A 25,325-nucleotide genomic window follows, 5' to 3' on the forward strand; every position below is an offset into this window, starting at 1 on the left:
TTCATTCAACTCTTAAAAATAATGTCATAATTTATAATTACTAAATACATGATTTCAAATGAAACCCACATTTTTTCCCCAAAAAAGTGAGGGTTTCAATTTTTTTTTTTTATCTCAGATCTACTCAAATATATTGGTCCACACTTTGTTGATTTTTATATGTTCTTTAAAAACATTTAATCTACAACTTCTATAAAAAAAATTTAATTTTTCTACAATGAATGGGAGACCCACTACCATAAATATTTCGACTGGGGTAAATATTGTACCTATATTCGACAAGTGCAGAATATCGTAGTCGTAGTTGCTCCTATTGAAGAAGAAGGTCCTAGCCAAGGAGATGAACCACCACGACACTCTTCACGGCACTTATCACAGTGGCAATGGCAATGAGGAAAGAAAAAATTGTAAGAAACTCAAACCTCATCATTTTGAACATTTTCAACTCAATATATTTGTCTATCAATACGATACCCTCTACTTAAGTATTTTTGCATTCTACATGTTATATATAGCTTTTTTTAACTATTTTTTTATGCAAAAGTGTATAAAAATGTGTTCCCTATCCATTTATGTGCGTATCTTTAGCGTATCTTAGCGTATCTCCGATACGATACGATACCCTCTGATATGTATCTTAATTTTGACCGACCGATACGGCGATCGATACCGATACTTTAATCCTTGATGATATCCCATAACTTTATGTAACTTTCCTAACTTCTCTCCCCTCTAATAACTAACAACACTCAATAATAACCATCACTAACATACGTAATAACCTATCCCATACATCTTATGTTGCCTCTTCATCCATTATCCAAGGGAAACATTGCACCATGCTCCTTGCAAGAATCACACACGTAATAGATTTCTCCCTCCTTGGGAAGGATCTTGCCCTCAAAATCAGCTTTTTCTTCAAAATAGCCTCAAGTAAGAATATTTTTTTGCAACGATGACCGAGGACAAATTTTTCATTGCATTTGAAGCAAAGCCCCTTTGCCCTCTTTTCTTGCATCTCAGTAGGTGTCACCCTTCGAATGGTTATGGAATTGCTTCCACTAATTGGTTCTAGGGTAGTTGTAGTTGTCCCTCTTGTCTCTTGGCTTTGGGAGATGTTCCTAGTCTCATACAATCGAGCTAACCCGATAGCAGATGACAATGTGGTGGGGCGGCTGGCAGAACATCTGCCTTGATGTCATCTTTCAAACTGCTAATGAAACAGCTCACCTGTTGACTAGGTGATAAGGATCCCACCTTAGCTAAGGTTTTTTCGAACTAAGTTTGGTACTCCCGAATCGATCCTATTTGTTGGAGTTTCACCAACTCACCAAAAAAATCTTGGAATTGTGTAGGGCCACACCGAGCATGGATGCCTTCACAAAATCCTTGCCATGTCATCTCGGCCTCATCTTGCTTGTACAATTGGTACCACAACTGGACATCTCCTTCAAGATGAAAAGATGCTAATGCCACCTTTTCTTCGTCGGGCATTTGATGAAATTGAAAGAATTGTTCAACCCTGCAAGTCTAGCTTGTCATGTCTTCCTCGCCATTATAACGAGGAAAATCCAACTTGACCAATTTTGGTGCAAAGGAATGTTGCGAGGTTGACGTGCGCAAAGGTTGGTTTTGGTGGGAAGCTCATATTGCACCAAGATACTGCGAGGTAGATCTGGAACTTTCTCCTACCTCGGGGTCGGCTGCATGATTGCTGGTCGAACTCATCTTCTCAAAGAATTCTGACAACTTGGTCAAGAGGTGTTGTTGCTCATCAAGTTTGGATACAATATGCTTCTGCCTCTCACTAAGCAAACTAACTTCTTCTTCAAGCCGATCTACGCGCTCCTCCATTCCCTTGCTCTGATACCACTCAGGTGCATACACGGTACCTTTCTTCTTCCCAATTGTGAAAAAGGGTAGTAAGAAGATAAGATGGAGAGAGAGAGAGAAGATAGTTGAGTGAAAATAGGATTTGAGTTCTACCGAGGGAACTCTGCCTCTTTCTACATACGTAGATTAATTTCATCCAAAGACCCATTTTCATTAAATAATTACCATATTTAAAGAAATACAATATTTGGTAACCAATAGCATTACTCCCACGATTACCCACAACTCTAACTCCCTACATATTTGCTAACCCATGATATCCCATAACTTTATGTAACTTCCCTAACTTCTCTCCCCTCTAATAACTAACAACATTTAATAATAACCCTCACTAACATACGTAATAACCCATCACATACATCTTACGTTGCCACCTCATCCATTATCCAAAGGAAACGTTGCACCATGCTCCTTGCAAGAATCACGCACGTAACACAAACAACTTATATTGTTGAGAGCAGAGTAGGAAAAGGAGAGAGGGGGAGTGGAAGATGAAGCTCCAGCTTCAACTACCATTGGTATCGTCAATTTCGTTGGGATTCCAACTGGGTATCCACATTGGCCACAGAAGTGGTCTCTAATCCAATGTCGAAGTCGATGGGAGAAACCCTTCCCAGAGACGAGATACGAGAAGGGTCCATGCAGCCAACCTAGCACAAACCTGTTATTTATGGAATGAGGAGAGTTTGGAAATGACCTACCACCAGATAGGAGAAGACCTCGGATCTCTTAGGCATGGAGATGGATTGGAAACAGCCTCATGGATACCGAATCTGCCCGATCTCATTGCAAAATCTAGAGTTAGGTTAACTTGGGGACGATTTTAACTGATTCCTTACTGATTCAGGACCGATCCAGATAAGAGAAGGGATAGTGCAGGGATTCCAGAGAGGATGTCGGGTGGAGGCAGGGGTGGGGGCAAGGGCTAGGTCGGCACAGAGGGGTGGTTCATGGTAGAGGAGAAGGCAAGGGTGAGAGGTAGTAGCAAAGAGGAAGGTTGACGGAGATGCGAGTGGCGGTGTCATGGAGATGGTAGTGGGAGGTGGGAGGTGGGAGGTGGGACATAGGACTGTGGGGGGTAATATAGGGATTTAGAATTAATAAGGGAGAAAGAGAGTTGAAGCCGAGGGTTTGCATTTTTAGTGTTGAAAAGGAAATTTGGGTGTTTAGGAGTTTGAGTAAGGGGAAACGGCTGGGCACGCTGCAGGAGGAGGGGAGCCGAGTGCCAGCATGTATCATCCTCTCTCTCTCCTCCCCCTTTGAAAAACAACCTCTTGCTTTTCTGTGTCCAGCCCATGTGATTGGTGTATATCGTTATCGTTAGCTTATCAAAAGCTAGGGACACGTCCAACCCTCTCCCTTGAGTAAATATAGTGTAAATATAAAAGAGTGATAGAAATTTACCTAAATTATAATATAAAAAGGGAGAGGGTTATATAAAAAAGAGAGTGTGGCTTCTGCACCAATGTAAAGACCAATGGAAACGCACGTGGAAGCATCAACAGTAGTGGGATTCTTGCCTTTTCATGTGGGGCAAAGCAGTCATTTTGCCCTCATTTGTCTTAACATAGGGGCCACACTGCCTTTTAAGGTTCATTTTCCCATCAAAAAATTAAGGACAATATTCTCTATCTGAAAACGGTGTCTCTCTAGTCTTTCCCCTAGTCTTAAAATGACCTCATTACCCAAAGGAGAGAGAAATGGAGCAGAAATTGTTGGCACACCCCCGCACCTAGACAGAGAATCGTTGCCCTAAAAATTATGAAAAAAATCAAAATCTTTTGTAAAATCAAACATAAGTGTTTTGAATCTTTAATTCACTTAAAATACAACTCAAGGTTTAGTGCCAAATGAATTTTATAGAAGAAAGCTTGTGGAGAGATCTCTCACCCTTGAAGGCTATGTTCTATACTACACTTCAGAAGAATAATACATTTTGCACTTTTTTTTTATTTTTTCTTTTCGTGGAAATAATACGTTTTTGCACTTACATTTGTTAAAAATTGTTTCTTTGAATTTGCAAGCATTTTTTCTTTTTTTATTAAATTCTCAACTAATAGAAAGCTGATCACTGAACAAAAAAATCTTCCTGTGATCAGAAAACACTTCCAAGATTTGTTGCATATCAAGGTAATTAGAAATGGTACATATACTCCTTTAACCATGTACAACGCCCTCAAGACATAATACTGCTACCAGTGATGTTACTACTGCAACCTTGACAACAGCATAACAAAAAACACAAGCAGAAGCTAAACTTACAAATATAACTAATTTGAATCTGATTATGACAGTAAAACATACTCTTCTCCCATGTACTTGAAGTCTTGAATGCATAATATGAAGGGTAATTAAACCTAGGCACTGGTGTTCGGTGTTGTGGATCGGCTGACCCACTTGTCGGTCACAGAATCCGGCGAAAATGGAGGGTCAATACTCTTCAACAACCCTACATTGTCTTTCTGGATAACTAAATCTGCCTTCTCCACCTTATAGTCCTCCTTGTCAATTCCCTTCAAAGTTTCCAACACCTCATCCATGGAAGGCCTCATCTCCTTCTCAAGTTGCAGACAGCGAAATGCCAACTCTGCCACAGATGTTGTCATCATCTTTACTGCATAATCTGATTCATACCCAAGAGATGTATCAACCAACTCATGCAAAGCTTGATTTTGGATCTTGCTGATAGCCATGTTAGCCAAATTTATCTCATTATGATGCCTATTCATATCTACAGCAGGCTTTGATGATATGAGCTCAACCAAGACAACCCCAAAGCTATATACATCACTCTTATCTGTAAGCTGGTAGCATTGGTGATACTCAGGATCAACATACCCTGGAGTCCCCTGAGGAGCAGTTGAGACATGAGTCACATCATTTGGGAAGAGACGGGAGAGCCCAAAATCTGCAACTTTTACACCAAAATTGCTGTCAAGGAGGATGTTGGTGGTCTTCACATCACGGTGTATAACATCAGAAGCATGGAGGTAGGCCAGTGCACTTGCGGTCTCTATGGCAATGCTCATCCTGGTAGGCCAAGTAAGTGACCCTGCTTCTGCTCTGTCACCATGAAGATGATCAGCCACAGTACCATTAGGAATGTACTCATAAACAAGGAGGAGTTCACGGCTGTGTCTTGAGGTGCAACCATAGAGAGTGACAAGGTTCTGATGGCGTAAACGGTTAAGGATCTCAACTTCATTCATGAACTGTTCTACACGTCTGTAATTGTTTTCATAAAGGCGCTTCACTGCAACCTCGCGTCCATCCCTGAGTTTCCCTGGACAAGAAAATTGAAGAAGGCTCCATTAAAATGGTGAAGAAGGGTATGAGAGTACTAGTCATAAGAACACAAAAGAAAAATGTTTCTTCTTCTTACTTACCATGGTATACAGTACCAAAGCCACCATCTCCAAGTTCTTTATTAGAATTGAAGTTGTTAGTTGCTTCTTCAAGTTCAGCATAAGTGAAGACATGAACTCCGAAGTAGGTGCTGCCCTTTTCAAGGTCCTTCATGGAGGCATTGGAAAGGTATTTTCTAGAAAGAGGACCTGTAGAAATGGAGCTGCTTCTGCTTCTAAATGGGGTGAAGAGGCCTTCCTTGGGATGCCGACGTCTTCGGTAGATGATGTAGACCAGGAATGAGAAAACAAGTAGCACCACAAAACAGGCAGCGGCTAAGGAGAATAAAATAGAATGATCAATAGGAGCCTTTAGTAACTGGAATAGATTTTGGACCTAGATCGCATTCTGAAACCTGATTTTTCTCTATTTTATTGTTTCATAATGCATTTTAGATCCAGAATTCATACCAAACATGATTAAGTCTTACAAATTTGGGAAAAAATTCACTCTTCTACATTTTCTTTTGTGAAACATGGAGAACCTAAAGATGTCTTAAGAGATAAATAATAATAATTTGAAACATTAAATTCAAAAATAGAAAATACAGAATGAGCTGTATTACCTATTGCAAACTTCGTTCCCAAAGACATGCCCCCTGCCACAAAATCAAGGGAACAAACAGATTGTTAGTTTAAATGATAAAGACAATAGCAGGATAAGCTCTGAATGCAGATTTCTCACAAAAAAATCTCAATCTCATCAGTGGAAAAAATAAATTCTGGGATTTTCTTGAGTGATCTAAATTCTGGGATTTTGAGGATCTTCCACTTCCATATTTGATTTTAGTTTAATTTTAGTATGCCATATTATACCAAGAAATCTCCTTTAGTTGAATTTATCTTGCTCAAGGTTTTTTTTTTTTACAAATTCGCAACCAAAGGATTTAGGTTATTGTTTAATCTCAGTTGTAGGTTAAAATAATTTTTTTTAATCAGTACATGATTATATTAATTAGGGCATGAGATTAGAGTTTTATTTTTCAACTCAGTCCTGGTGGGTAATGGAAGGTGGGCTCCTAGTTCTAGCAAGTCAGCTCAAAGCTCACAATAGGATTCTTGTTGATTGGGTAACTAATGTTAGGGCCTTTGTAACAATTTGTAGGGTTACTACAACAAAAGGGTCTAGGGTCTCATATAATATTAAATAAAATGAAAAAAAACCAAATACCGTTTGGTGTCATACTCAAAACATTAAGCATTAAGTAGAGACAATTCTTTTGATATATGAATGCACCAAGGATCTAAACAAACATGTGAGACTATAATTCTATAATTTCCAACATCTCTACAATCTCCTCATATGTATTTTCAACATTAATGCAGATATACATTTTAAGGAGGACAACGGGTGCTATAGATGACTTTGCTTTAATACTATGTTAGATCAAGGTGTGTAACCCAAGAAATACCATTTGACGGTTTAACCCAAAACATTCAAGCATCAAGTTGAGATGACCAAAAGGTATATTAAAGGCACATTGAGGGTCCTACTCTCAGATACCTGATGTGGGACTATATATACCTTTGTGCTCCCAACGTCTCAACAATATTGATATATAGAAATGATAGAAAAAATGAGGAAAAACTACGCTTTTTTTTTTTTTGGGGGGTTGGGGGGGGGGGGGTGTGTCCGGCATAAGGAAGCATGAGGATGGTTTGCCCGACATGATAAGGGCCTGCTCATGCATTTTGGAATTTGAGAGAGAGAGAGAGAGAGAGAGAGAGAGAGAGATCATATTGGATCATGATCAAGGCATGTGATCAATGATCTATCTCATAAACATGATACGACATAATGAATCTTTGTTGAAAAAATATGGTTTAGACCCTTGATTAAGAATATTTTATGATGGATTAATAATGTGGGCCTTTGATAAATGATCAATTTTTATCAAACATAATATGAGACACTAGCATATATACCATGGTCTAAACCCATGATCAGGAATCTTTTATGATGAATCATGATTAGGACCTTTGGTTAACAATCTATTGTCACCAAACATGATATGTAACATGAATAATGGTTCTAATGTGTAAGAACATAACCTAAATCTGTAATCAGAGATTTGTTTATGATGGATTGTGATCCAAGCCTTCGATCTATATGCATCAAATATAATATGAGACGTGGAGCATAGATCTTGATTGAAGGAATATGATCTAGACCCTTGATAGGAATCTTTGATGAAGAACTATGACCTCGACATTTGATGAATGGTCTCATCTTTTGAAGTATTTTTTTCAAAATATATGATCTTGATTGGGGGATGATGATTTTATCCATATGGATATGTGAGAGAGAGAGAGAGATGGGGCTCCTTTGTAGTTTCTTCAACGACCAAGAACGCTCAGCCGTCATTGAATGTGCGATATAGAACATAAACGCTCTTGAGGATCTCACTCGCGGTAAAAGATGTTTTCATGAATCACGAGATTCCTATGATTTGGTTTCGTAGCAAGACTTACAGCTGTTGGTTTTACGAAAATAAAATGAAATAAATAAAATTGCGGCCGTTGGGAAAGTCACAGCCGTCCTACCAAAGGCAGAGACTATCGGAGCTAGGTTATTATACAACAACGGAGACTATAAGTCTCCATGGTCCCCATTGAGAGAGTACATCAATCCATCATCAGATTGGCCAAAAAGTCAAAATTTGATTTTTAGTTCTCCAATCTTAATCGTCTGATCTAATCTTCTCACAGATGAACGACACAAGAAAGAAAGGAGAAAGTTAGTATGATGGAACAACCAACTTTAAAATTTAAAATTTAAATGACTCCATAGACACTAACTTTTGTTAATAATTTATTAATTTCCACAACTGAGCTTTACCTAATTAGTTGAATAAGTCTAAATAATCTGATCCTGTTTCCCAATTTAACAAACTTTCAACAGTGCCTAATCACCTAAGAATTGCAATGACAGAACATCCTACCCGTCAGATATATGCTAAATAGACAGATGGCAAGCTCCTACAGTAGTGGGACCCCTACAGAGAATAGAATAAGTGGACCACCAAGTCAGGTAATCTACCCTCTTGGACCTTGACATATCAAATCAAAATCTCCAATGGATGCTAAGATGGATAGATGCAAAGTAACAGTGAAAGCACAATGTGAAAAGGTTTAATGGATTAATCGAAAAACTCAGAGAAAGCATTGATGGAAAGAAGAATTGGCAATGTCGGATGAGAATATGAAATGGGGACTTACCTGTGCAGGTTTGCCCATTGGGTCCATTGGGGCAAAGGCACAACAACTGTTTCTCGTAATACCCACAGCGGCCACCGCTTGCTTCGCATCGACTGCAATTAACATTCTCAGTCCATTCTAACAGAAACCCTCTATTCATCAAAGTCGAGTAGTTCATCCCTTGTAAATCTCCCAAACTCAGACCATTCGTGTATACCGGCGCACTCACTGTGGACTTGCAGGTCTGAAGAGTATAATTCAGGTCCGGCAATTCCAAATCGTGTTCAAACAAGACATACGAGCGATTCCCAGTAACACTGCTCGAACAATTAAGCTGGAATGATTGATAACCCAAGACGACAGATCTTGTGCAGTTATAGAAGAAGAAGAGATTAACGGGTATGTGGTCGAACTCGAAAGGAGTGTTCTTGATGGTGAAATTTTGCAGAGGAACAGAGCAACTATTCGACTCTTCTTCGGTGTTCACCACCATAAGCGAATGGTTAGCATAGGAGATGTCTCTGATGAGGTAATAGGCTTCAGAAATCAAAAGGGCTGGTTGGTTTTGGTTTTGGTTTTCCAAGCAGGTTACCTCGTAGTCTGGGTGGCCGCAGTAGTTATGCTGCATGAGAGGAATCCAGAACGGATAACTTACGTTTGGACCATAGCCGCAGCTTCGAGGTTCGCAAGCTTCGAATTTTGGGTCTACTGATTTGGCTTCTTGGGCTACAGCAGTGAAGAGGAGGAGGAGGAGGAAGAAGAGGGTGGTGTTCATCAATTCAGGGAAGGAATCCCTATCACTGAAAGTGTAACTCATCTGGGAAGAACAGATCAAGGAAAACAGGGGAGGAGAGAATAAGAACAGAGGAAGTAAGATTGGGGGTGGGGGAGATGTAATGGTGAATTGGTGATTCCTCCTTTGTGGGTTGGTGCGAGTTTGACTTGGTGACACTATCTTATATTATTTTTTTTTAGCTCTGCTTTGTTTTACTGGTTTGAATTAATTTCAGGTATGTCTCCATTGATTGGAGATCTAGAGTAGAGAAATTGGGAAAAGCTCCCCCCAACTAACCATAAATACAAAAGCATATATATAATGGTGCATCTGGAAGCAACAGCTCACTTTCAAGCATATGGATATATGGTGAAAGAAGAATCTTTTCACCATAGACATTTAAACCATCTAATTGAACTCAAGAGGGGTATTTGTGATCATAAACAATAGTGAATCGGAGTTAACGATGATCCCAAGTTCAATCATAAGGTCACATCAAGAGTGGAAAAGGAATTCCTCATTATCTACTCAATAGAATGTGGGAATATGATTAAGAAAAAGATTTAGTCCAATATGGGAATATGATTAAGAAAAAGAAAGAAAGAAATAAAATAGGCTCAACCAAGCTTCAAAGGAAATAAGGAATCATCTTTTGTAACAGATGTTTAAGCATGGACCATCCAATTGGAATAATCCTTTTTTTCTTTTTATGGGTCCAAAGTGGTTACATAGGGGAGGACCAGCCCACTTGAAGAAAGCCAGGTTTGAGTGTTGACAATGGTGTTCCCTTGGCATGCAAGCTAGGGCAGCTGGAAAATGAGAAGTGAAACAGGGGCACTTCTGGTAGTTTAGAACTTTGAATGTGTTTTGCTTTGTTCAACCGAAAGGTGTAGACTAAAGACAAAAAAAAAATAGAAGAAACGTCTTCTGCTTTCTCATAGAGACATGGACGGCAAGTAAAAATGATTAATTGAGACTTATGTGACCAAGAATGCCTCTTACATTCCAAAAGTGGACTACATGAAGAGACTAGGATAATACAGAGTTTAAAAATCTGGAATCAGGATTCAGATCGGTCCCGGAAATTTCAACCTAGATCAGATCAGAATTGATGAGAAATCAGATGGAATCGCAAGGATCGCTTGAACCCACAATCAGTCGATTCGAGTGGTGATGGATTGAAGACATTTTCACCACTTGACTACCAACCCCATTGGTTGGATTGAAGACATTTTCACCACTTGACTACCAACCCCATTGGTTCCAAGACAGTTGGTTTAAGCTTAGGATGATTGCTTATGGTGTGGAATTAAATTCACCTAATCTGAACAAAATTGGAAATTTTTGAAGACTAAAATAGTTTCTTGGTGTTGGAGGACAAAGTCAAAAACCCTTGTCCTTCAATCACGGCGGCTCCAATAATCCAATCTATGTTCTTTCAATTTGAAATCTATCTTCTAATAATTTGGGAACCCAAAAACAGCTACCACCCACAGATCTAGCTTCTATTTGCTGCAGATAATCCAAGCATGAGAAGCACATCTAAATATGCCCCTGATATATTATTTAGGGTATAAAATTGTTCCTATGGACACCCTTTCACATTCTATTCATGTATCCCACATTCTCTCTCCTCAATAAAACCCTCGACGTGTGAAAGGACACTGACTCTGGCATGTAGTGATCCGTCTCCCTACTATTTAATACTCTATCATACAAGTCTCTTTTATGGGGAAGGTTTCTTATTGAGCCATTTCCTACATCTTAAAGTGTAATATTTTATTTAGGGGGTGTGTCATTGTTCAACTAGCGTGTTCCCATACCTACACAAAATCCCTGTTTTCGGGGAGTGGGGGGGTGTAGGGGCATCTTATTGCAGCCCCTAAAAAATATGGGTTGTGTGTGGGTATGGAATGCTAAAGGGACAACGTTCTTTCTCTCTTTTATTGTTTTATTAGAAAAAATAATAATAAAAAATACTTATGTGAATAAATACTTATGTGAAAGGACGTAGGAATCACCATAGACCAAGGGTCCATTTGATAACGTTTCAAGAAACGAAACAAAAAGTGTTTGATAAAACTGTTTCGTTTCACTTATTTTCAAAAATTGAAATTGAAATTTTTACCTATTTATGGTTCAAGAAACGACCCAGGCGAAACAAGTTCTACTTGTTTCACCGTTTCTGTAAACTACTCGTAGCCATTCTTTCGCTGGTTACTATCAACTTCTAAAAACATGACTTATCAAACACCTTCAATTCTGTTTCTGTTTCTAGAAACAGAAATTTATGATTTTGTCGTTTCTTGAAACCGAACGTTATCAAACAGGCCTTAAGAGACACTTTTCCCCTCTCTTATTATGCATATCAATTGGCCACCTACAAGGCTATCTAGTGGCAAGTAAAAGCAAAGTTGAGGGAAATAAAATTCTCAACTCCGATCAATTCAACTAAGTCATTTCTCAACTAAATGGATCAACGATATCAATCTCATATTCTTATTTCTCTCTCTCTCTCTTCTTGTTTTTTTTTTTTTTTTTTACCAATGGATATCCAGACCTGACTAGTCCCGTGGGCCTATACTTACCCCATAACTGCATGGACCGAGTTATACCGTGGTTAAATGAGAATCATTCAACTTTTACTGAAAAACAATGAAAAGCATTAAACACCCCCATGTGAGTGACCTAAGGTGTGCCTAGTGGGATTCCTATTTCTCTATCAAATCTTATATGAAGAATAGTTGAAAAACTAGATTTTCAACTTGACTTTTTTTTTTTTTCAAAACTTGGTGAGTCAGGCAAATCAAATTGATCATAGTGAATCAGGGTTTTTTCTTATTTTTTAAATATCTACCTTCCTTTAAACATGATGAATCGACTCACCCTTTTCTAAGACTATGGTTGTTTCAAATGTGAGAAGAAAAAAATAAGTTATATTGAAGACAAGGAGCAATTATTCTAGGGTTTTGTTTAGTTGTAAACCAAACTTATAGTCTATTAATAATATATGACCCAATTAAAAAAAATAAAAAATCAGACTCAAAGAGTTTCATTATATGATTGGGGCAAAAACACTTGGTCAATAAAAGTCAAAGTTAATATAGTCATTTCTTAAACATGAACGAGTTTCCATGACTTCAAATCAAGTGTCATCTTTTTTTACTCGACTTAAAAGACTCATCTGAATCAAAACCTAATTTTGCAACTATGATTTAAAACTACCCCATATCTTCCATATCTTTTATCAATATTCTTCCCAAATAATCCTTGTCCTGCACTTAATTCTTTTAGTTCCTCTAATTTAAAAGCAGTCACTTCTTAGAAGTTAAAATAGCTTCTAATCAATCACCAGATTTTATAAGTTAAAATAGCTTCTTAGCTATCACCAGATTTTATTTAACTTGACACCTACCGAAGCGACTCTTAGATCACCTCTGATGGAAAGTAAAGAGAAATAGAAGAAAAAAAATGAAACTTTCTAATCATTGTCAATAATGATTGTATAATTAACTTCTAATCTTATTTATAAAATTTATCTTTATTTACAGTCCAAATGATTTGGATTAGAATTTTAAATAGGGTTTGTAGCATTACTTTTTTGCCTTCCACCCACAGAAAAGGAAATAGCAAAAATTACTTTTCTGCTTCCAAATACGATGACATAGAAAGAGAATAGATTTCAAATTAGTAAAGATGGCTGATTGGTAGAGTTGCAGACTCAACCTCTATGTGATGATGATGAGAGTCAAACAGAAGCAAAAGGGTTAGTAATGGAAGGGAGAAGAAGATAAAGACACTGAAATCATCAGCAAAAATGCCACAAGGGTCAAAAACAGAGAGAATCCAGACAGTAGAGAGGATTCAGGTGAACTATTACAGAGCTAAAGTCAGAGTTGGAGAGGGAGAGCAAAAGTGAGAGGGAGAAATTCCTCAAAACACCCCTGGTGTAAAACAGAGAAAAAGAACTGTGACCAAGGGCAAAAAAAGATGATTACAAATTTACAATAGTCAATTAATTATTTTGGTTATATGGGAGAGAGATAGTTATGTCGTTGGTATACGGTAAATTAGCGGACAACAACAATGGGGAAGTCAGATGAGGTATCATAAAGGAGGGTAGGGGGTCATTTTAAAAAAAAAGGGAGAGAGAGGTAGACATAATGGGTGCTAATTTACGATATATTGGCAGATACCCAACCATTTCTTAGCATTATTTGTATTTTTTTCATTAATCTCAATTCATTTTCCTTTTACTTTACCCATAACCAGTTGGAGACTAGGCAACTAAATATAAAAAGTCAGCACCTAGGAGTTAATTTTAAAGATATAAGACAACGTTTGCTATGAATTCCAAAAAATCATACCAAACGCAACCTTAATTTCAAAATATGTATTAATAGTTCCTAACGCTTTCAAAGTATACTTGTATAGTTCATTCACTTTAATCACAATTTAGAGTTGAGATTTTAAGGAGATAGGGTGCTGAGGACTCACAAAATGTTGAGATTGAGAAGTTTGGATGACAAATATATGTTAGATAAATAGTAGGTATAGATGTTTAAAATCATAAATGAAAAATTAGGGCGGTGTATGGTATGATTTCTTGGACTCTATTATTGACTACATTCCAAGGATACATACCAAACAAAGTCTAAGTCAAACCTATATTGTAATCTAAGTCTATGCGGATCAATGAAGGGCTGCACATGGGTTTCGACAAATGTGGGTTTATTGCATTTCAAAGTGAGTGGGGCATCACCCTTCTTGTGTCAAGTGTGAATCCTCACATGTGCATCTAGGTGAACGGAAAGTGGTGAATCTTCACCTACTTGAATGTACATGAACGTCCCTGATCTATGGATATGACATCTATTAAATGAGGGGAGAGAAAATAGATACCATATCCACGGACTAGGGAAGTTCACGTACATGACAGGTGAACGTCGCAATAGAAAGACAAGAGGAGCCGATATACTCATATGAGAAAGGAAACCGAATGAGAAGATATATAGGAATGGCATGGAGGATGTACCTTTGGCTTTGGGACACGTTCCATCGTAAGCTTGATCTTTGCAAAAGCAAGTAGGATGACCCAAACTGGTGTTATAACCACATGTCCCACCCGATTTCATGCACATCCAACAGTCTCCATCAACGATGGCCATCCACTCCAACTCAAAACCATCCATAAGAATTGTTGCAAGAGCTGAAGAATTGTCTAAAATCTCTTGTACATTCAATTCAAGAACAGGAACGATCACAATTCTGTTGCAGCCCCCTTTCTTGGCAAGCTTTTCTGCTTGGACTTCATCGAATCCAATTGTAAATGGAACGAACCCACCCCCAGTAATGGGGCTGCAAGTAACTTCACCCGCTAGATCTGGATTGGGATATCCATGAATCATGGTGGAGGATTCGGAAGAGCATCCAAAGAACAGAGTCAAATTGATGTAACCAGGAGCATATTTGAAGATGGTGTAATTGAAGGTGATGTTTACAAGGATCCCGGCTCCCCCAGAAGTACAAATTGTATCTTGAGATAAACCATTCTGGACGATCTTCATGGTTCGGCTATCAGTATAGATATCCAGAACATCGTAGTCCTCGGATTCGATCGAAATCGTAGCTTTCTGGTTGTTGCCCACGCAATTGAGATCGAATCCTGGGTACCCACAGTAACCTTGTCTTCCATTTCCATTGAAAGGGTATTTGATCAATTGTGGGATATCTCCACATTTGAACACCGAGGGTGTGCAGTTTGAATATCTAGAGTCATATAATTCAGATAAGGATGATAAGGGGAAGAAGATGATGATCAATAGGAAGAATAGGTGGTGATCACATGGGAAAAAGAAGAAGAGCATACTTAAAACTTAAAGAGAATAGAGTCTAGAGCTCAAATTACAGATAGAGAATGTTTACAGAGAGAGATATGAGGAAAGAATGATCTCACTTACCTAATCTATTTAAGTGATTTGTGTATGCCTTTGGACCAAGTAAGCAGTAGCAGGAGGATATGAATATGACTTTTGGGACTTCCAGGAAATCTCTCAAATAAGAAATTCCGTCTCCTATTTGGAATAGTAAGAGTAGCTGTCTAGCTGACAAGACTAGACTTCATTTAAGAGCTAAAATATATATATATATATATATATATATATATAAATGGTGTGCCTACTGACCCTTCACGTAGAAAATTCTATTTGAATTCTATAAATTCATTCTAGTATACTACATGAGAAGTGGTTCTCTCTCTCTCTACAAACTATTTTTTTTATTGAAAATGATTAAGAAAATAGATACCCATGAGGTATATATGATACACATTTTATTTTTATTTTTATTTTTATTCTTGGGTTTATTATGTACAATTCCATACATTAATTAAGGGATAGGCATCTAGAACCAGCTAAAACCATCCAAAAAATAAGGAAGAAAAGCATATTCCCCATCAGTCAACTAAATGGCGTGTTATTTGCTAAAGCCAACACTTCTCTTGGGATATCTCATGCCTCATAAGTCATCTCATTGTTGAAACTTTATAATTAAGGGTTAACATATAAAATTGGGATCAGAATCGATCAAATTGACTAATTTGAATCAGAATCTATCTTGATTTATTCCGATTCAAGCCGTTCTGGCTCGGTTGATCACTTCCAAAATCTAGGATTAGGGTAAATTTCATCTGATTTGGCAGTTGGATCTATTCCAATCTTTATTTCATTGGAATTGAGAAAAGTACACCAGGAATGACTTTAGGGGAAGAAAATTTTGTCCTCATCAGACAGTAAAATTGTATAATAAATGCCGTATAGGACAATAAAGTCTAAAACAAAGACTCGTTCACCTCTTTGATTAGATTAATCAAAACGAATTTTCATTAGGGGGTAAGGAACACATGGTTATATAAATATATAGGGAGAGGGATAGGTATGCCGTCGATATCAGGTATACTAATGGATAACACCAATAGGAATACATAATGGAGTATCATTCAGGAAGAATATGGGGGTCATTTCAGTAAAAAAAAAAAAAAAAAAAAAAAAAGAGATAGACACAATGGATGCTAGCATAACTTGATATCGTCGGCATACCTAACCTTTTCCCAAATATATATTTGGATGCCTCTAAAGAGTCAAAGATATAATAGAGTATGTCCAATAAAGAAATGAAAGATGAACAGTGAAAAAACCCAAGCCCTTTTACAAATTTTAATAGGTTTGATTTGATTGATCTTGGGCAGGAGAAGAGAAGAGAGAGAGAGAGAGAGAGACTTATCCTTTAAACAACTGCAATGGAGTGACTTAATTTCCTCCATACGTCGCAACTGGACGAAAATGCCAACCCTCACAAGTTGTCTTGCAGTGCAACATCAGGAATTAATTGTGTCTTATCAAATGGTATATATGATTTGGTTGCGTCGCTATTAAACTTCTTGTGGAGGTGAAGGAAGGGAATTGAAGAGATGATATGATATCTAATAAAGAAGATGGCGAGAGGGAACAGATCTTTCCTAATTAGAAGGAATTAAAGGGTATTGGTAGAATGGGAGATATGATAAAAGGAATTAAGCGTATTAGTTCTGTTGAGATACTGAAAGTTGTAGATATATATATAGTTTCACAACATACAATAGTTCTTCGATGTGTCTTTATATACTATTGGATTATCTCCAATTAATAATTTAAACTTTTGTATTTGACCCATCATGATGCAAAATAGAAGGTGACTATGTCCAAGAAAGGAAAAATAGACATTAATCTCTTATCCTGTTGCTATTATTGAAATGGATGGATTAGTGAGAGAGAGATGTAGAGTAAATGCCCCATATAATGATATACTTCCCTGAACATGATGGCTTACCTCTATGATATCATAAGGGTTTGAAGTCAAACAGCTTGGTTCCTCTTCATACTTCACAATGAAGCAAAAGAAAAAGTCACCACTTAATTAAAACAAATTTTGTGTTCTATTTAAACTTACACAAACTTTGTTAAGTTAAATTCACTTGGTTTGCTTAATACATGTGAAACCTCAGCATTCAAAAAGCTAATTCACTTTCTAATTATTTTGATTAACAAGTACAGAGAGAAGAGAGAGAGAGAGAGAGAGAGAGAGAGAGAGAGAGAGAGAGAGAGAGAGAGGTTAAATGAAATTTTTGTTTCGATGACCTGGGTTTTTCAGATTTTTCCTTGGTGAGACCCAAATGATTATCCTAATTAATATAAGGTTTAGCGTAGGATTTAATAGACCAAAACGAAATTTATGATTTAAGGCCACAAGCAAAGGAGAAACTTACTCGCGTAGTAGTAGTGGAAGCAAATGGGTTGGCATGAAGTCCAGTTATAGCCACAACTCCCTCCTAATCCCTTGCAATATAAACAGTGGTTGACATCCGCAGTCCATTGCACCTCAAACCCTTGGTTAATGGTAGCCGTCATCATAGGTTCGGTTGGTACTGTACCCAAGGCCGGCTCTGATGTTTCAAGGACTGTAACCTCTAGGCTAGTTTTACAGCTATCGATTTGATCCGTTCCCACTCCTTCCCGAGTGAAGTTGTAGTAGACATAGCCAGGTGGGACACCATTTCCATGAGCAGCACAAGCAACAACCAAAGGAGTTGCAGCTCCGAATGCTACGTATGAGGTGCAACCATAGAACAAGGTGAGGTTGACATCCTTGGTTGTGTATTGAAAGTGCTTGAAATCAAGGGTGGTGTTATGGAGTTGTTGCTGCTATTCTCAGAGTCCTGGCCGGCCAGCTATCGATACCCAAAACCAGGTAATGTGTATCATTAATCTCTATCGTTGCATGGTTAGTACCATCGGTGGAGCAATTGAGCTCCATACTAGGGACACCACAGTAGGGGGGTCGAGATCCTCCCCAGAAAGTATATCCAATTCCATTAGTGCCTCCACAGTCAAACGTGAGGTTGCAGGCTGAGTATTTATCTTCATCATCATCCGAACATAAAGAAATAGGAATAATGATGATGAAGATGAGGAAGATGATCAAGAAGAGCTGAAGATGAGAGGGGAAGAAGAAGGTTTTGGAGTTCATTTGAGGAACTTTTCAGAAGAGATTGATTCTTTTGAGTGAAGGATTGGACTAACAGGTACTGTTGATACACATATTGGAAGGAAAGAGAAGACTTATGGGGGACTTGTTAGCTTAGATGAATGAGTTGCTCCAATGGTTACTTGTGTGGAGGTGTGGACTTTTTAGCCAATAATGTGACTGAAATGTTGGACGCATTGATACAATTATTTATTTATTTTTTAGAATAATTAAACAATTATTTAAACTTTAAAGAAGAATGAGATCCAATTCAAAAATTTTAAAAATCGATATGACTATAAGAAGAAACCATCTTCTCATTGACTAGATTAAAATAAATTAAAATCAAAAGTAAATAACCCAACAACAACCCAAGAGATTTGAAATCTGAGCAACCCATATGGATTGGCTTCTCCCAATTTTTATGGATTGGCTTCTCCCAATTTTGACTAAGTCGAAGTTTTATTTTTAAAAAAGACTAACATCCTTGTATAATTATTAAATTTCATTTGCTATTTCTAATAGATTGCTTAGGTGTGATTTAGATCAATATTATAATAATTATTATGGTGATAGTAATAATGATGGTAGTAATTTAAAATGAAAATATTTTAACTGAAAAATATAGGAAAAAACACCACAGAATTTAGATTTTTTTTTTCTTCCCTATTTTATCATCCCATGAAAGATTCCATTCCATCACACCCTCAATTGCTACCACTTGGAAATTCTCTAGGGAGGACCTAAACATGGTGGATATGTGGTCTACATCATAATCTAGAACCATAACTAAAATATTATACTATCTATGTTTTATAGATAGTATAATTATACTATCTATTTTCTACAATGCCTAGGCATGCGGTGAGTTGAATAAAATTTATTGAAAAAAAAGAAGAAGCATATACAATGGGTCATATGATTGAGTTAAGTCACTAAGTGGAATATAAAAAACACTTCCAACTTTGCGATGGTTAGAGTATTAATCATTATTAATCTACCTGGTGAAAAACTTGCTTGTTGTGCTAAAGAAAATCTAAATTATTTATGACCAAATGAAAATAAGACCAAGGCTACCCCAAGTCTCAACATTGGACTTAAGGTCCTAAGCTAGAGCCTGAGCTGGTCTCTCAGCTCTAAAACCAAGCATGACTGTAAATTCAAATTTTATCCTTTAAGATCGACTATATGTAATTGTCCAGAGCTATTGAACTCATTGAGGAATCATATGAATCACTGGTGAGAAGGGTAAGTTGCGACCCTTATAGGAAGATAACAGGTTAAGCCTTCAAAGAAGTTTCACCACTGTTGGGAAATAGAAGCTAGGTCTTAAAAGAAGTCTAAGTAGAGTGTAAATCGAGTTAATATTGAAGTATGCAACCCAAAAACTTTAATTTTTCAGGGTGGATATTTGCAACAAGAGATTAATTAGATCTTCAAGAAGTATCTAGTTACTAATCCTTGTACATGTTGAAACCTATTTATAATTTGATATTTTGTCCAAGTATCAAATTATAATCTACATAGGAGGGGTCGATGCATGGTTATTTTAGTTAATAAGAATCAGAACAGAAATAAAAGAAAAAAAAAAAAAAAAAAGACCTAATTTTCCTTAAACCGTGATGAAGGAAGAATTCCTTTAGTAGCTATTATTGATCTTAAACAATCGCATCAAGAAATGATAAAGAGTATTTTCGACCTTTAACATATACGGATGAATAATAATAGATTATATTTGTGGATGAACCATGGGTGAAGGAAAAACTTTCTCATCTAAAAGGAAATATCTGAATCTCATAATTACGAGCCGAGTAAAAGAAGCAAAAGGCAGTCTCCAACTTTGAGTTGGTGTTGATGGTCCTAGCAATCACTAAATCATGCACATACATACTAATTACATAGTAGTTGGAAAATATAATATTTCCAATGGAGGCATCTACTGTGCTACAATTTAGTATTGAACACTTAAGTAAAATTAAAAATAAACAAAGAAAAGATATGGTTCATGGGTGCCACGTTCAAAGTAGAAAGCTAAATTAATTAAGGCCTGGCCGCTAATAAGAGTAGTAGTAGTGGAGGTCCAATACCAATTACCAAGTATAATTCCAAAAAAAAAAAAAAAAAAAAACCCTAATTTCTCATCCCCTAGTTAGCCTATAAATTTAAAAAATAAATGAGGGGCAGAACACTACCTGGCCATCTGGTCCTTCCGCTTAGATAGAGGATCATGAAATAACAATTCTACTGTTCTTCTCATTGGCCTCGTGTTGTTGCAGAGGCCACATAATCAGGTAGCATTCTTTTTCCCATTCTTCTTCTTTTCTTCTTTTTCTTTTTCTTTTTCTTTTTTTCCCCTACAAACCTACTTTATTGACAACCGATATGGTTATCTAACAAAAAAAAATGATAGGTGGGGAAGGGACTATCAAAAAATTTGATAGAAAGGTTATTTGGGTTAATCATCTGTCAAATTTGAGAGCCTAATTCCATCAAATACTCTCTCATATATTGGCATACTTTCCATATATGTTTACGCATGTCTTTAGTGTCTTTAGTTCTCGGACAACAACTGTGCACACTCCTATGATCTTGGATTTCAAAGATATATTTTTCCATGTAGTGAACTCTGATAGAGATATTCTACCAAAAAAAAAACTCTTATGGAGATAAAACTGGACATTGGACCTGGCATTCCTATTCACAAAATCTGAGCCCATCATCATGTAAAAAGTATCAACCTAGTAATCGTGCAATTGGTTGATACCCTACTAGTATTCTAGTAGAGGTATACCTATAGGTAGGGGTGTCAATCGGTGCAAATCAGGCCGCTCTTTGAATGGTCAAGTCTAGTCGATCTAACTGGTACAAACTTGGGATTGACACCCTTACTCATAGGTCACTAATCTAATATTGTGCCTAACTTCAATATCAACCATTTTAAAGCCAAATGATTAAGGGGATCATATTCATAACCATAGATTGAGAAATATAACACTATAAAAACTAAAGTAATACATAAAGCAGAGAGAGAGAGAGAGAGAGAAGTTATCCAAATTAATATATCTGGGGCCTGGGGGAGGTAAGATACATAGATTGTGTGGGTTCTATATTGCAGGCAGTTATCGACAACCGTTTGATTGGAATGTAATGGCATTTAACTTCTTGGATTCCAATCCTACGGTAAAGAGAAGTAAAATATTCTAGCATATGTAACAGAGAATAGAGAAGCACGTATTGAGGAAACGTACCGGGGCAAGTAAAGCCGTCCATATACACATCACCGGAGCAAAAGCAGAGAGACTTGTCGGCCGTCGCATTGTACCCACAACGCCCACCGGAATCCTCGCACTCATAACAGCTTTTCTCTCTTCCCCAATTCAACTCAAACCCAGATTGCACGGCGCCGACATAACCAGAGCTCAGATCCGTCCCCGTCGTCAGTTTAGCTGACTTGTTGTTTACCGGCACAATCACGCTGGCCTCACAATATAAAGAGGAGAGATAGGGAATGATGGAAGAGGAGAGACAAACAAGTTTTCTCTTACTATTTTATTTGATCAAATGGATTTAGGTGTAGTTTATTTCTTTGAAGCTTCGTTCTTCTTTCTCCTTAATACAATTTTCTCAGCGAAAGGGGGTTCAGGGTCAAATCTTACAACACATGAACGTGTCCAAAGTGGTTAGTTAATGCTAACCAATTCAAAGCCAGGTCCTCATGTTACTTATCTTTTAGTGACTTTTATGATTGTTGGGTTACCTGTTCTGAATAAATTTGAATTATAAAATGAAAATCGTATACTATTTCAATTTTTATTACCAAAAAACTATTTCAACTTTGAAAAAAAGCCCCTTCTTTGAACTGCATGGATCATACATTTATACACTTTGTTGGTGTAGGTCAGGGTGTCAATCAGTCAGTTCGGTTTGATTTTGATCGAGTTGAATTGGTTTTGATCTAGGCAGGAGGGAGACCAAAACCAATCCATTAAGGAACTTCGGTTTTCGATTGGTTTCAGTTTTGGTCTGGTTTTGATTTCATTTTTTCACTATTGGACTAATACAAATTTAGATCGACTTATTATGGGGCTTGAACCATAATGAAATCTTACATTTATAACTTATAGTGACAAGACTTGACAAAAATAAAAACACTTTAAATTTATGATTAAATCATGGTTTATCGTTGTAAGGGAAAGATAACTAATATTGAAATCATAAAATGAACCCTATTATCCAATCATTCATTTAATTATCTAACTAGTTTTACATATTGAACAAGGAGATCAATGGGAGCATTATTACAATTTACAAATCAATTTCTCTATTCATGTCATAATATTCAATGATTTGTAACATTTCCCTTACAATAAAAAAAACTTTCTCACTGGTATTGTAAAACATGGATGGTCAATTCACCGATTTATAATCGCATAATCATTTTTTTTATAGGTTTTATTCGGTTTGATTTTGGTTTGAATATTGGTCTGTTCGGTTTGGACCAATTTTCAGTCAGTCCCAGCATACCTCAGTCCAAAACCAATCCAATAAGGATCGATTTGGTTCGATCACGTTTTATTGATTCGGGCTAGGTTTTGACACCTTTAGTATATGATGTCTTGTATTTCATCGCAGTTTAACCAAGGAGTATTGATGCAGGCATCTCGACAGACAAACGACGTCCAAATGATTTGGATTAGAATTTTAAATAGGGTTTGTAGCATTACTTTTTTGCCTTCCACCCACAGAAAAGGAAATAGCAAAAATTACTTTTTCTGCTTCCAAATACGATGACATAGAAAGAGAATAGATTTCAAATTAGTAAAGATGGCTGATTGGTAGAGTTGTAGACTCAACCTCTATGTGATGATGATGAGAGTCAAACAGAAGCAAAAGGGCCAGTAATGGAAGGGAGAAGAAGATAAAGACACTTAAATCATCAGCAAAAATGCCACAAGGATCAAAAACAGAGAATCCAGACAGTAGAGAGGATTCAGGTGAACTATTACAGAGCTAAAGTCAGAGTTGGAGAGGGAGAGCAAAAGTGAGAGGGAGAAATTCCTCAAAAAACCCCCGGTGTAAACAGAGAAAAAGAAATGTGACCAAGGGCAAAAAAAGATGATTACAAATTTACAATAGTCAATTAACTATTTTGGTTATATGGGAGAGATATAGTTATGCCGTTGGTGTATGGTAAATTAGTGGACAACAACAATGGGGATGTCGGATGAGGTATCATAAAGGAGGGTAGGGGGTCATTTTAAAAAAAAGGGAGAGGTAGACATAATGGGTGCTAATTTACGATATATTGGCAGATATCCAACCATTTCTTAGCATTATTTGTATTTTTTTCATTAATTTCAATTCATTTTCCTTTTACTTTACCCATAACCAGTCAGAGCCTGGGCAACTAAATATAAAAAGTCAGCACTAGGAGTTAATTTTAAAGATATAAGACTATGTTTGCTATGAATTCCAAAAAATCATACTAAACGCAACCTTAAATTCAAAATATGTATTAAGGCTTCATTTGGTATCGTTTCTGTTCTAGAAACTCCGTTTCGTGTCAAAAACGGAAATTTCAGTTTCTGTGTCAAAACGCCATTTTTAAACGATTTAGGGCTGTTTGGTGAATCTGTTTCTAGAACAGATTCAAAACCAAAAAATGACAGTTCTGCCGTTTGGTAATGCTTGTTTCAGAAACGATTTTTTTTTTCTCTTTTCTTTTCTTTTAAGTCAATAATTACAGAAATAACATTAAAATACTATAAGCATATAAATTCTTTTGGGACAATAAAATATTACATACCAACTAAAAAAAAACATGGTTTCCAAAGGATGAATAAAATACAGTATTAACAATGCACTGTCCAAGTTAATTATTACATAATTCTTCAAATTTTCACTTTTTGTCCAAGTCTAAAGACTTGAATGCATGGAGGATGTCTTTCATCTTATTTGTTTGGTCCTCTAATCCTTTAAGTGTCCCTTCCAGATATCCTTTCATGTATTCGTTCGAAATGGACGGTGGTGTGGTTGATGTTGATGTTGAGCTTGAGCTTTCTGAATATAGTGTATGTTGTATGGTAGAGATATGTGTTTCATCTTTCAACCATACAAACATATCACATCCACGGTTATCAGCCTATATCAAATAATAGATGTGATTAGGGCCGTTGAAATTTAACATCGAATTAAAAAAAAATCTAAAATTATTATAAGTATAGATCAATCGTAGAAATAAATTACCCCAGTTGAATTTGGGCAACATAGAAAATATTATCCCTTGTTTGGACCTTTCGTCACAGTTCGTATTTTGCATTGACCTTTACCACATCTACATAGATGTAGTTGGTCCACCCACAAGAAAAAAATTACATGAATCTTGACACTTGAAAAATTCTCTTCCAATATTTTTACCCGACTTGGTTGTATATGTACCACAATTCTTCCCACAAATTTCACAATTTGCTATCATGAGTGAGGGTATAGAAGAAGTCATCTGTAACGGAAATTTAAATATCAAAAAATTTAATATAGCATTCAAATATATGACATTCATAATAATATATCAACTTGTACCACATATATAAATGTAACATAAAACAAGTATTACATCACTTGAAACATCAATTTAGGTTTTCAGTTTTGTCAAAATAGTTATCGATTTTAGTTTTCAACTAGTTCTGGCATCCTTTGCTGTCTAGCCATTGCATTTGTAATTCTTAACCTAGTGACATTCATCTCTTTTTCCCGATTTTGTTGACTTGATTGTATTGTAGAATGATCAACGAAATCTTCATGTGGCAGATTCAAGTCATCTTCTGTAACTTTTAAATCATCACTCATCCCCACGAATTCAGCATCAACAATATGCTCTTCTCGAATATAGTTGTGTAGCCCACAACATGCCAGTACGATTGATGCCTGAGCTTTCACTAGGAACTGATGCATTAGCCTTAAAATTTGAAATTTGTTCTTCAATACCCCAAATGTAC

At 36.7% G+C, this 25,325-nt stretch overlaps 1 protein-coding gene and 1 long non-coding RNA gene across 6 annotated transcripts in view; one reads left to right on the plus strand and one right to left on the minus strand.

Moving 5' to 3' along the window:
* LOC122086150 overlaps positions 1-4,753 on the plus strand; it is a 7,883-nt gene extending 3,130 nt beyond the window's left edge. The window contains exon 3 of the long non-coding RNA XR_006142344.1: positions 4,631-4,753. This is a non-coding gene — a long non-coding RNA (uncharacterized LOC122086150). The remainder of the gene's footprint in view (positions 1-4,630) is intronic.
* Positions 3,986-25,325, minus strand: part of LOC122086121 (LEAF RUST 10 DISEASE-RESISTANCE LOCUS RECEPTOR-LIKE PROTEIN KINASE-like 1.1) — a 37,374-nt gene continuing 16,034 nt past the window's right edge. For 2 of the 5 annotated variants that reach the window (XM_042654845.1, XM_042654858.1), the window contains exons 2-4: positions 5,864-5,896; positions 5,280-5,573; positions 3,986-5,176 (exon numbers count right to left, since the gene is read on the minus strand). In XM_042654845.1, the coding sequence (XP_042510779.1) occupies positions 4,251-5,176; positions 5,280-5,573; positions 5,864-5,896 (1,253 nt within the window). In that variant the 3' untranslated portion in view covers positions 3,986-4,250. Of the gene's footprint in view, positions 5,177-5,279; positions 5,574-5,863; positions 5,897-8,516; positions 9,844-14,305; positions 15,346-17,572; positions 17,853-25,325 lie in introns of those variants that run through there. The other 3 variants (XM_042654850.1, XM_042654833.1, XM_042654839.1) reach the window with 3 other exon arrangements.

Source organism: Macadamia integrifolia, chromosome 1, assembly GCF_013358625.1.
Source record: "Macadamia integrifolia cultivar HAES 741 chromosome 1, SCU_Mint_v3, whole genome shotgun sequence".
NCBI lineage: Eukaryota > Viridiplantae > Streptophyta > Magnoliopsida > Proteales > Proteaceae > Macadamia > Macadamia integrifolia.